Raw genomic sequence first — 13,549 nt, 5'->3', positions numbered from 1 at the left:
TATTATAATAGTTCCTCACAGTATTATAATAGTTCCTCACAGTATTATAATAGTTCCTCACAGTATTATAATAGTTCCTCACAGTATTATAATAGTTCCTCACAGTATTATAATAGTTCTTCACAGTATTATAATAGTTCCTCACAGTATTATAATAGTTCCTCACAGTATTATAATAGTTCCTCACAGTATTATAATAGTTCCTCACAGTATTATAATAGTTCCTCACAGTATTATAATAGTTCCTCACAGTATTATAATAGTTCTTCACAGTATTATAATAGTTCCTCACAGTATTATAATAGTTCCTCACAGTATTATAATAGTTCCTCACAGTATTATAATAGTTCCTCACAGTATTATAATAGTTCCTCACAGTATTATAATAGTTCCTCACAGTATTATAATAGTTCTTCACAGTATTATAATAGTTCCTCACAGTATTATAATAGTTCCTCACAGTATTATAATAGTTCCTCACAGTATTATAATAGTTCCTCACAGTATTATAATAGTTCCTCACAGTATTATAATAATTCCTCACAGTATTATAATAGTTCCTCACAGTATTATAATAGTTCCTCACAGTATTATAATAGTTCCTCACAGTATTATAATAGTTCCTCACAGTATTATAATAGCTCCTCAATCCCTCAATAATCAGCATTGCTGAGAGATAGGCTATGGATCTGTTGCGTGTATTTATTTATATTTGAATGATTGTCAATTTCATCTTCATACTATAGCATAGCTGTCCCCTTCATACTTTCTGTCACGCCCTGACCTTAGAGATCATTTTATTTCTCTATTTGGTTAGGTCAGGGTGTGACTAGGGTGGGCATTCTAGTTTTTCATTTCTAGGTTGGCCTAGAATGGTTCCCAATCAGAGGCAGTCTATCATTGTCTCTGATTGGGGATCATATTTAGGCAGCCTTTTTCCACCTGTTGTGTGTGGGATCTTGTTTTTTTATTGTAGACTTTTGTTTTGTTGCTGGTTCACATGAATAAACATGATGAACACCTTCCACGCTGCACCTTGGTCCAATCCTTCCAACACCGATCGTTACACTTTCCTTGTCAGTTCATTATCTTATAGCCTACTTTTTTGAAATCATAAGGTAGGCCTAGGTTTGTAAATACGTTTTAAGGAAAGGATAAATATTTGCTCCTTTACAGAATATGACATTCGCTGGTGGCTTTGATTGACGGGTTCTTTTACAGGGGTGTGTGTGTGTGAGTTCACTGATTCTCTCTATAGGCCTATATGTCCATTCAGAAAGTTTCCTAGAGTAGCCTGTCTGGACTCCATCTCTTTAATAACAGTCAAATGCTCCTTTCATGATTTAATCTCGTAAAAGGCTTATTTTCTTCGGCTACATTATTTCTCAAATTATGGCATCATCTCTTTGAAGAACATATCCCAATAACATCGAATGGCCGCTTATGCAGCTATTTGGGGAAAAGTGGGAGAAAACCCATCAGACTTCGTTTGAATGAATGGTTTTGTGCGTCGAATTAGGATTATATGCAGAAAAGCCAACAGACAAGGACAGGGTAGGCATATATCTTTATGGTGACTCCATTAATGTTGTGTTAATACGAAAATGCGACTGATCCACTCCAACTTGGCATTTCTTAATTTGTTGATTAATATTTGTGAGTAATAACCTGAATAATAAGGAAATTACTTGATAATAACTAAGTGTAATGTCTTGTTTAACCCTGAACGGTTATTTTGGTGACGGTGTATATTGCCTGACCAATTACTATAACCTCAAATTCCAAGACCGTCACAGCTGATGCCTATATAGGCTTCTAGTAGTGGCAGTCATTCAGTGTAACAAACATCAGAGAATAAATTAGCCCATGATGCTAAGTGAAGTCTGTGCCACTGAGAACCCCAGCCAGCCTAGATGTTGGGAGCTGGAGCAGTTTGGTGGGGGATTTTTACTTCTCTCTGTCTCTCTCACTCTCTCTCCCTCTCGCTATCTCGCTCTCTCCCTCTCTCTCGTAAATATGTGCCAGTGAAAACTTCATAACCTCTCTCCCTCCAGAGAGAGCAGAGCGACCTCGACCGGCCGCCACCAGGGTCTTAACTGCACTCTGATGAGCAAACATTTGCATAGGGAGAGTGAAATATCTTACCATGTTCGTTTCTTTCCTGGCATGGAATGGAGAGAGAGAGAGAGGGAAGGGGCTGTAGGCACAGAGTCACACAGTATCCATAGTGGAAGAGAAAGAGACGAGAGACAGAACTGGATGCCAAAATCCACACAGACATTAATTTGCAGCGCCACATGAGACTGGTAGTGATGATGAGAGAGGGAGAGACAGATTACTACTGCGTCACAGTTGGTGACCAGAGAAAGTCAGAATACCTAACAACCTTCACAAATGGGTTGTTAAATGTCAGTTCTATAGTATCACTGTAGATATCTATTGAAACATCACATCGTCTGCCATCATTATATGAAGAACCTTTCCCATTGTTAGAATACAGAGACCTAAAAGTACTCCCAAATTAATCTGTGTGTTAGCGCATGTAGGTTATAAAACAACTCCTGCAATACCTGCGTGTTCCTCTGCTGAGCGAGAGAGCAGCATTCTCAGCATGTGTAATTAAGTAGCACATTGTGCAGTGAGTCTGTGGCCCTAGACCCCGAGCTGTCTGGGCAGAGCCTGTACGGTAATTGGTAAATTTACTGGAATCAATGTGCAGGGAGCGCAGCCCGACAGACTGCCAGTCTCAGCAGGCTCTAAGAACAGAGGGAAGAAGAAGAGAAAGAGTAGAAAGGAGGAGAAGAGGGAAAACAGAAAGGGAATGGAGGAACCACAGAATAAGGGGGAGAGGAGGAGGAGAGAAAACAGACAAGGTGAAGGAGAAGAAAAAGCAAAAGAACAGAACAGATGAACAGGACAGGGCAGGGCAGGGCAGAACAGAACAGAACAGATGAACAGAACAGGACAGGGCAGAACAGAACAGATGAACAGAACAGGACAGAACAGATGAATAGGACAGGACAGAACAGGACAGAACAGGACAAATGAACAGAACAGTACAGAACAGGACAGAACAGGAGAGGTGAACAAAACAGAACAGATGAACAGGACAGGACAGAACAGAACAGATGAACAGGACAGGACAGAACAGAACAGATGAATAGGTCAGAACAGAACAGGACAGATTAACAGAACAGGACAGAACAGAACAGGACAGAACAGAACAGGACAGTATTAACAGAATAGGACAGAACAGTACAGGACAGAACAGGACAGAATAGAACAGATTAACAGAACAGGACAAAACAGGACAGGACAGATTAACAGAACAGGACAGAATAGAACAGATTAACTGAACAGAACAGAACAGATGAACAAAACAAATGAACTGAACAGATGAACAGAACAGAACAGATTAACAGAAGTAAGTACAGGACAGGAGAGGGAAAACCAAACAACATTTTGGTTTCAGAGAGCGAGGAAGAGTACACTGTACAGTACAGGATTAGAAGGAACAGATCAGTGGAGAGAAGAAAAAACAGAATAGAATAAGCAGAGGAGACTGTTTAGAGAGAGGGGGAGGACCCCGGAGATGGATAGAGTGATGTGTGTATCTTTATGGAGAGTACACTAAGACAGGGTTAGTCTGGTCTGAGTAGTATGTCTTCCTCTTATTTTGATTTGAGCCATCCCCCACAGGTCCTGTCAAGCCTTGATCCACTGCTGAGGTCAGATTTACAGAGGCAAGGTCACTGTGCTGTTTATTGATCAGCCTGTCTGTCTGTCTAGCTATCTTACAGCATTGGTTGGTGGGGAAAGTGTATATTTTCAAAGCATTAGGGCGTATTTCTCCACAAGGTTTTTAGTTTGAATACACATAGGGCATAGAGGAAAATAACCATTTGCGTTTACCCACAAAGTTCTCTTACCGAAGACGGTTGGAAAAATAACTTCCTGTATCGTGCGTGTCGGAAAAGATTTGGAATGTTGGGGGAAAGTATTTAAGAATCCGCCTTTAAAGCAGGAACTTAATCAATAGCCTCCTACCTAACTTTAACTTGAAGTAGTGTTTCTTTCAGATGTATTTTTCAAGCGGCTCACCGCCAGTGCTGCAAGGACATTGAAGGACAAAACCCAGACCAAAAGGAACAGACTCACAGTTCACAATGAGTCCAGGACAAACCTGAACAAGAACAACCCTGACCAAGAATTCAACCTCTTTGCAGAAAACAACACTCGTCAGATTTTCAGAGGCTAGGTCGATTAGCTAGCTCAATGCATACTGATGTTCTATTCTGGATAGACCTGGAGAGAAGAAAACGTTGTACTCTGGAGTTATTCCTAACCTGATACAAACCTAGAAAAACATAGTATAGATACCCATTATACAGTCTACATTAGAATATTTAAAGCAGGTGAAAGCACAATAGGTGAAAGGGCATGAACAGCTGCACAGTGCTTAGGGCGGCGGCCTGCTTTGTTCAAAACATTCTTTTGCCGTGTGTGTGTGTGTGTGTGTGTGTGTGTGTGTGTGTGTGTGTGTGTGTGTGTGTGTGTGTGTGTGTGTGTGTGTGTGTGTGTGTCTGTTTGCGTGTGTCTGTGTCGTAGCCTTCAAAGCCTGGGAGTCTGAGAAGGAGAAGTCATGAAATATTGGTAGCCAGCTCCGACACCTCTTGACCTGCCCTTTATGAGGTGTGGATCAGAAGATGAGTTCTCTGTCTGTCTTCGTGTGTGTGAAACCCTGGGGTCATTTAGACATTTAACAGGTGTGGACCTAGTGTCTTCAGGTGGCAATGAAATAGGAATTATAGGACAATATAAATGAAAATTGCACTCCTTTAAAGATTTGGTTTACCTCTTGGCTTGGCAATTATTTTGCGCTGTGTCCCGTGTCTGCTTGAGAGAGATGTAAATTACTCAAAGTGCAGGGTTTCGCAGGGTCACAGTTTGGACTGTAATGATATCAGCCTCTTAGCCTCTACCTGAGTAGTTAGAATATATTACTTGTACTGAAAACAAGCTGGCATGGATGTGTGAATACAGACACAGTTATCCCTCACATGAACTGTAGTATCCTTCACTCTCATGTGGGTGAAGTGACTTCATAAAGTATCCTCCGTTTATTGAACAGTTGTCATGGCAACATTGCCTAAAAAAAGGAAAGAAAAGTCTGAAATGTATTTTATGCTAATTAGTAGCATCAGTTGACTTTTAGAAGTCAACACTGTCCTTGTTTTTTCATCACAAGGTTTATCAGATGTGTTCTCTAAATCTCACGTCTGTCCCTAATAGAGAATGGAACTCTAAGCAGTAAACACACATTTTTCTTTTCAACCAATGCTTCATTTTACATTGGAGTTTATTGTCAATTATCCAACTGTTTCCCTATCCTTCTTACCTCTGATTCGTGAAGTGAGGAGACTGTAATAACTGTCTCAAAAAGACATGCTCCGTTAGACTTTAGATCACGTCCAACTGTAAAATAACTGGATTATGTCCAGCAGAGGCTGATTAGCTCTAAAATACCTCATTCAAGATTTGAAATTCTCCGATATGATCATGATCGCTCTCTTCATATATCTACATGGCTTTTTAAAGTTATTCAAAAGCACAAATTCATTGCGGTGTGTCTCTTTAAATTACTATTGTTCTTCTATCTCCAAATCCCTTATTTTGATGTGTGCCTCATGGGCTGCGTTTACACAGGCAGGCCAATTCTGATCTTTTCACATCCAATCTTTCTCAGAGCTGATTTGATTGGTCAAAAGGCCAATTAGTGGAAAAAGATCACAAATGGGCTGCCTGTGTAAACACAGCCATATCGCCTTCAGCTAACAGTAAACCACTCCGACTCTCATGAGGAACGTCTGTTGATTTACCATTCAGGAGTGTGTTTGTTCTCAGAGCTAACATATGCATGTGCTATCAGGATCTCTGAGATGAGATAATAGCATTACAGAATGCCTCTATTGTCTTGTTCAGTTGAGGGGAAACGTTTTGAAATGCCGTGAAACAGGGAAGTACTATCTGCAGAGATTTTACTACTGCGTGCCCTACTGAACATAACCAAGGTCTAGTTGTAAGCCCTGTAGCTCAAATTGCTCGTAATAGCCATGCAGCTACCCATAGGGCATTATCCCACTGCTACTTGGGGAGAGAAGAGAAACACCACAATTACTCCACAGGGAATCGAACAAAAAAGACCCATTGACAAATGGGAAGGGTTAAAGTGGATCGTTATGACTCTGGTGTTCTGTCTGTTTCCAAAAGCTGCTGATAAGTTAGCTCTTCTAAGGCACTATAGGGGTCCATTTGTGAGGGGTCTATTTAGTGAGGGGTCCATTTGAACCACAATAACCTCATTTCCACCTACATGCCATGATACTTCAGCATCTCTTGAAAAATAAAATGATGCAGGGCCTCGGAAGGGCCACTTTTTAGCAGCTTTTGGAAACAGACAGGAAACATAATGGTCCACTTTAACCCATTTGTCAATGGGTCTTTTTCGGTAGATACCCCATGGAGTAATTGCAGTGTTCCTCTTCTCTCCCATTTCTATGATCAGAAAAGTCACTGTAAATGCACAGATTTTTTTCAGGGCTTGGCAGTTAGCCACTTTGGCGTAACGACGACTCCTAAATCCTCAAAAGACATCAAACCAGGAAGGGACATTTTCTTGCTGCCCTGCGATGACTAATATGATTATACACACCTTTGAGATTTATCATATCGGGAGTGTGTGCGTGAGAGAGTGAGAGAGAAGGAGAGATTACGAAGCCGTATCTGCGCCACGGTGCTTTTAAAAGTAGCATTTCATAAAAGCTTCTTCTTCCTCCTCCGGTTATGACTTCAAATAAAATCAAAGTTTATTGGTCATGTACACAGTTTTGCAGATGGTATCGCCAATGCAGCAAAATGCGTATGTTTCTAGCTCCACCAATGCAGCAACATCTAGCAATACAATAACAATGCTCACATAATCCAAAAGTAAAATAAAAGAACAAGAAATTAAGACATATCAGATTGAGTAATGTCAGTCAGGAATGCAAATAATTATTTCTTTATTATTATTATTTTCCCACATTGTAGAATAATAGTGAAGACATCAAATCTATGAAATAACACACATGGAATCATGTAGTAACCAAAAAAAGTGTTAAATAAATATATTTACATTTTAATTCTTCAAAGTAGCCACCCGTTGCCTTGATGACAGCTTTGCACTCTTGGCATTCTCTCAAACAGCTTCACCTGGAATGCTTTTCCAACAGTCTTGAAGGAGTTCCCACATATGCTGAGCACTCGTTGGCTGCTTTTCCTTCACTCTGCGGTCCAACTCATCCCAAACAATCTCAATTTGGTTGAGGTCGGGTGATTGTAAAGCCAGGTCATCTGATGCAGCATTCCATCACTGTCCTTCTTAGTCAAATAGAGGTGTGTTGGGTCATTGTCCTGTTGAAAAACAAATGATAATCCCAGCAAACCAGATGGGATGGCGTATTACTGCAGAATTCTGTGGTAGCCATGCTGGTTAAGTGTGCCTTGAATTCTAAATCAATCACAAACAGTGTCACCAGCAACGCACCCCCACACCATCACACGACCTCCTCCATGCTTCACGGTGGGGTGGGAACCACACATGCGGAGATCGTCTATTCACCTACTCGGCGTCTCACAAACACACGGCGGTTTGAACCAAAAATATCAAATTTGGACTCATCAGACCAAAGGACAAATTTCCACAGGTCTAATGTCTATTGCTCGTATTTCTTGGCCCAAGAAGTCTCCTTTTCTTATTGGTGTCCTTTAGTAGTGGTTTCTTTGCAGCAATTCAACCATAAAGGCCTGATTCACACAGTCTCCTCTGAACAGTTGATGTTGAGATAGATGTGTGTGTTACTTGATCTCTGTGAAGCATTTATTTGGGCTGCAATTTCTGAAGCTGGTGACTCTAATGAACTTATCCTCTGCAGCAGAGGTAACTCTGGGTCTTCCTTTCCTGTGGCGGTCCTCATGAGAGCCAGTTTCATCATAGTGCTTGATGGTTTTTGCGACTGCACAAAGTTCTTCAAATGTTCCATATTGATTGACATTCATGTTTTAAAGTAATGATGGACTGTTGTTTGTCTTTGCTTATTTGAGCTGTTCTTGCCATAATATGGACTTGGTCTTTTACCAAAACTTCTGTGTACCCACCCTACCTTGTCACAGCACAACTGATTAGCTCAAATGCATTAAGAAGGAAAGAAATTCAACAAAGTAACTTTTAACAAGGCACACCTGTTAATTGAAATGCATTCCAGGTGACGACCTCATGAAGCTGGTTGAGAGAATTCCATTAGTGTGTAAAGCTATCATCAAGGCAAAGGGTGACTACTTTGAAGATTCTCAAATATAAAATACATTTTGATTTGTTTAACACTTTTTTTGGTTACTACATGATTCCATGTGTGTTATTTCATAGTTTTGATGTATTCACTATTATTCTACAATGTAGAAAGTAGTACAAAGAAAGAAAATCACTTGAATGAATAGGAGTGTCCAAGTGTTTGACTGGTACTGTATGTATGTGAATGGTGTGTATAGACAGTAAGGCTTTTATAGACAATTATATGAATAGAACAGGTGTGTACAGTCGTGGCCAAAAGTTTTGAGAATGACACAAACATTCATTTCCACAAAGTTTGCTGCTTCAGTGTAGATATCTTTGTCAGATGTCACTATGGAATACTGAAGTATAATTACAAGCATTTCATAAGTGTCAAAGACTTTTATTGACAATTACATGAAGTTGATGCAAAGACCTCTGCAATCCGCCCTGACATGCTGTCAATTAACTTCTGGGCCACATCCTGACTGATGGCAGCCCATTCTTGCATAATCAATGCTTGGAGTTTGTCAGAATTTATGGGCTTTTGTTTGTCCACCCGCCTCTTGAGGTTTGACCACAAGTTCTCAATGGGATTAAGGTCTGTGGAGTTTCCTGGCCATGGACCCAAAATATCGATGTTTAGTTCCCCGAGCCACTTAGTTTGCCTTTTGGCAAGGTGCTCCATCATGCTGGAAAAGGCATTGTTCATCACCAAACTGTTTCTGGATGGTTGGGAGAAGTTGCTCTTGGAGGATGTGTTGGTTCCATCCTCCAAAAGTCTTCACCTCGCTGTGCGTGCAGATGCACTCACATCTGCCTGCTGCCATTCCTGAGCAAGATCTGTACTGGTGGTGTCTCGATCCCGCAGCTGAATCAACTTTTGGAGACAGTCCTGGCACTTGCTGGACTTTCTTGGGTGCCCTGAAGCCTTCTTCACAACAGAACCGCTCTCCTTTGAAGTTCTTGATGATCCGATAAATGGTTGATTTAGGTGCAATCTTACTGGCAGCAATATCCTTGCCTGTGAAGCCCTTTTTGTGCAAAGCAATGATGACGGTATGTTTTTCCTTGCGTTTAACCATGTTTGACAGATTCCAAGCACCATCCTCCTTTTGAAGCTTCCAATCTGATACTCGAACTCAATCAGCATGACAGAGTGATCTCCAGCCTTGTCCTCGTCAACACTCACACCAGTGTTAACGAGAGAATCCCTGGCATGATGTCAGCTGGTCCTTTTGTAGCAGGGCTGAAATGCAGTGTAAATGTTTTTGGGGGATTTATTTAATTTGCATGGCAAAGAGGGACTTTGCAATTAATTGCAATTCATCTGATCACTCTTCATAACATTCTGGAGCATATGCAAATTGCCATCATACAAACTGAGGTAGCAGACTTTGTGAAAATGTATATTTGTGTCATTCTCAAAACCTTTGGCCACGACTGTACAGCAGGAGTTATATATAGGATGAGCCTTGACTAGGATACAGTATATTCATATGAAGTTTGTAAAACAGTATGTAAACATTATTAAAGTAACCAGTGTTCAATGACATTAGATGAATGTACAGCATAAAACATTTACTGTATTTGTGTTTGCAGCAAGCTCCCTGCTAAAGTTCAGGTTAAAGGCAATTATTTCTCTGAACCTCCAAGGCAACCTTCAAAATTCACAGAAAGCAAACAGAAAGCAGAACAAAGCTTAGGGTATCTGAATTACTACCAACTTCTAGCTTTTGTTGCACTGGGAACCACTTTAGAGAGCAATTTGAAGTCACTTCAGGCTCGTTCATGCATTTTTTTAAACATTTGAATTCAAATGTCATTCATATAGAATATTTTTTTTAAATATTAGAATCAGCACATGTTCGACTGTTGATGGAGTGAAGGGAGAATGAATAGACATGATGGTCAGTTAAATTATCAGGGCTGAACGCTCTATCAAAATGTAGGTGTTTTACCTTTCTCTATATTTTACTGTTCGGCTGAGGCTCACACTGAATTGCAGCGTTTAATCTCTCGGAGTGGGTGATGATGGAATGATGGAATTGTCCCCCACCCTCTTCCCCCTCTCCTCTTTCTCAGGGCTTCTCGCTGGGGCTGAGCGAAGGACACATTTACACCTGGACGGACGGCTTGAGGAGGAGAGACTGGCATGATAACGAGAGCATCAGGAGAGACGAACTGCGTGTCGGTACGTCTCACAGAGAACTCACAGGAAACCACAGACAATCACTACACCTCCTGTAGTTAAAGAGTTTTCACTCTGCACACAGCGAGCAAGCTGAGACATCACGTAACGAATGTCCACATAAAGAACTTCAACCAAGTCTATCTTTATCATGATTTACTGTGATGGTTTCCATGAAGGTAAACGGGAGATTGTTTTCCAAGGCAGTAGGTGTATTAATAAGGTACTGTAGGTACTGGACAGTAACTTTCTAAGTCATATTGGTCTATTTGATTATGTTCGCTTTAGCTCTGCTTCTTGAGCAACGGGAGCCCAGATGCTGGACAAATGCATTTCCATTTGAGACATGTAAAGAAAATAACAAATGATTGTCTGTTTCCACCAAGTAGAGGTAAGACTAACCCTTAGCTAAGTGAGAACATGTACCACGATCTCAATTCCGATTTACATGAATTAGAAAAGGTCACTGATAGACAAGCCATTAGTATGCACTATTCTAACAAGAAGTATGTGGGGGAGGGGTGTCCGGGCCAGAAATAATTGTGTCCACACATAACCCAGCTATTTCTATTGCCATTCATTATCATTACATACATGTCAAGTAAAGAGCAGAGAGGCAGAGACCCAATGTTCCTCTCCTAATCCAAACACAGTATCTGTGTCTCCTTGCTGCCGCTGTACAGTTACAGCATCAGTCAAAAAGAGCTCTATTTGAAACTTAAGTATTCTCAGTCTAAGCCCCCTTAAGGTTAAATCACTGTGCCATTGCCAGTTAAAGCTTCAATATTTTAGCAGATAGATTTCAATATTCCCATCCTGGTAGGGCCATAGGCTGCATCCCAAACGGAACCTTAGTTCCTACATAGTGCACTACTTTTGACCAGTTCTGGGTAGTGCACGGTATAGGGAATAAGGTGGGTTTTGGAACGTACCCCAGAGCTGGGAAACATTTGAAGCCAAGCCGGATAAATCATCAATGCCAGACAGGAAATATATTATTTCGGTCAGGGGTTCATGTCAACTGTAGATAAACATGTCAGAGGCAATATTAATGACCAGGCAACAATGGAGAATAGAACACTTTTACAGCTCCTGGAATTGTGGAACTCGGCTGTAAATTCTAATGCATGCAGACTTCAGAGTATTAAATAAAGTCATTAGCCAGATTAGACTAAGTTGAATTGCTACCAGACTACAACAGAGACGTCAAACAGGGCTTCTGTCCTAAATGGCACCCTATTCCCCACATTCCCCTATGGGCCCTCTTCGAAAGTAGTGCACTATGTAGGGAATAGGGTGCCATTAGGGTGGCAAACCTGTCACATCACGTAACCCTACAATATGGCTGCCTAAATCCTGAACGTTGCCCCCTCTGCCCTCCTGTCTGGTCAGATCATGATGCATGGTCATTGTCCCACCAGACCTCCACCACATATGTACCACACCATCTGTTGAGCCTCAATTGTACGTTTGCGGCGACCATGATAAAAAGCTTTCTATTCATTTTGGATGAATCAAGCTGATTATAGCTCATCAGTGCATGAAACCCAGGGGTGAGTAATACATTTCCCCCTGTTTTTCCCGCGTATGTCGGATGGGAAAAGTGTAGTCTACTATATGCATTAACCACTTATGAATCTAAAGCAGTTCATATACAAATGCTCTGTATAATGAATTGTAGGCATGTGTATTAACCACTTATAAAGCTGCAGTGCTGGTAATCAACATCATTGTACTGTGATGGGCCTGTTAATTAAATGTTGAGCATCTCTCAATCAAGTAGACGTCAGCCTCTTGCCCATCTCTGTTGTGAATAGATTAGTGATTACAGAACAGGGCCTGCATTCAAATAGTGTCTCCGAGTAGGAGTGCTGATCTAGGATCAGGTCCCCCTTGTCCATGACATCTTATTAATTATGATCTAAAAGGATAAAATGATCCTAGTCTGAGACTCTTTGTGAATAATAGACTCATAATCACCACCATCCCCTAACCAGGAAGCTGTGGAAAATCTAACCCCATTGAACAGCATGTAGGAATGATTCATGTGTTAAACCAATTAAGTGATTTTCTCTATATATTGTCTATCCCATTATGCCTTTTAAAAACATCCATTTACATGTTCTGTCTGCAGGGAAATTGGGTGAGTGCACTTTGTCCATGTTTTACTTTAGTTTTTTGAGCCGCCATTGTTTCGGAAATCAAGCCCCTTCCGAGTGAAACGATGGAATGGAAAAGCATTACTATTGAACATTAATGTGTGGGTGTGCTGGATTGGAATATTTCATTTGCTTGGTTTTTCGCCTCCCTCCTGTGAGCTTGGCTGCCCTGTGCTGTGGGTGTAGTGTTTCAATAATTATGTACCGTGGAAAATGAGCTTCCAGTGGCCAACAATACTCACAGTCGAGTTGTTGAACTCACCGCATTATTGAGAGAGAGGGATCACTGCTTATGTCAATGTATAATTCACGTTGACGAGAGAAATTATGAACCATGTTAAACTTGGCAAGTGATTTATTCATTAGCGTTGGTTTTGGCGAAGGATGTAAAATGAATTGTGTTTATGAGAGGACAGGGTCGTGGGTTTCGTTTCATCCTATTTCCAGCCGACTCTAAGATTGTGGCATACGATACCTACTTGAAACACAAGCCTTTACTTGGCAGACGGCGCCCTCAAAATATTTCCCACCTCCCGCTTCCAAATCCATTTAATATTTTACAAAAACAAAGATTTTTCTATTTCCATCTTTTGTACTCGTCCTGGAAACTTTCCATGTTTCCCTCGGTCTCGCTCACACATCAAAAGGAAAGCCTCTCGTTAAGAATGTCATTGTTTTCCTTTCTGCATCCTCTCCGTACATCGAACAAAGCCAGCTGTCAGTGTACATTAACCGCATGTTTGCCACGCCAGGAGTGTTTTCAGGGATAACCTTAACATACCATACAATAATATGCGCTAAAACAGTTCTTTCCCCCTAGGAGATTTCTCT

At 40.9% G+C, this 13,549-nt stretch overlaps 1 protein-coding gene across 1 annotated transcript in view; it reads left to right on the top strand.

The window, feature by feature from the left end:
- The window catches only part of LOC109900474 (polypeptide N-acetylgalactosaminyltransferase-like 6), a 248,441-nt gene that overhangs the window by 49,582 nt on the left and 185,310 nt on the right, over positions 1-13,549 (top strand). The window contains exon 3 of the mRNA XM_031837850.1: positions 10,454-10,562. Within this exon, the coding sequence (XP_031693710.1) occupies positions 10,454-10,562 (109 nt within the window). The remainder of the gene's footprint in view (positions 1-10,453; positions 10,563-13,549) is intronic.

Source organism: Oncorhynchus kisutch, linkage group LG12 (genome assembly GCF_002021735.2).
Source record: "Oncorhynchus kisutch isolate 150728-3 linkage group LG12, Okis_V2, whole genome shotgun sequence".
NCBI lineage: Eukaryota > Metazoa > Chordata > Actinopteri > Salmoniformes > Salmonidae > Oncorhynchus > Oncorhynchus kisutch.
The sequence above is the reverse complement of the archived record's forward strand: the minus strand, read 5'-3'. Positions and strand labels throughout refer to the sequence as shown.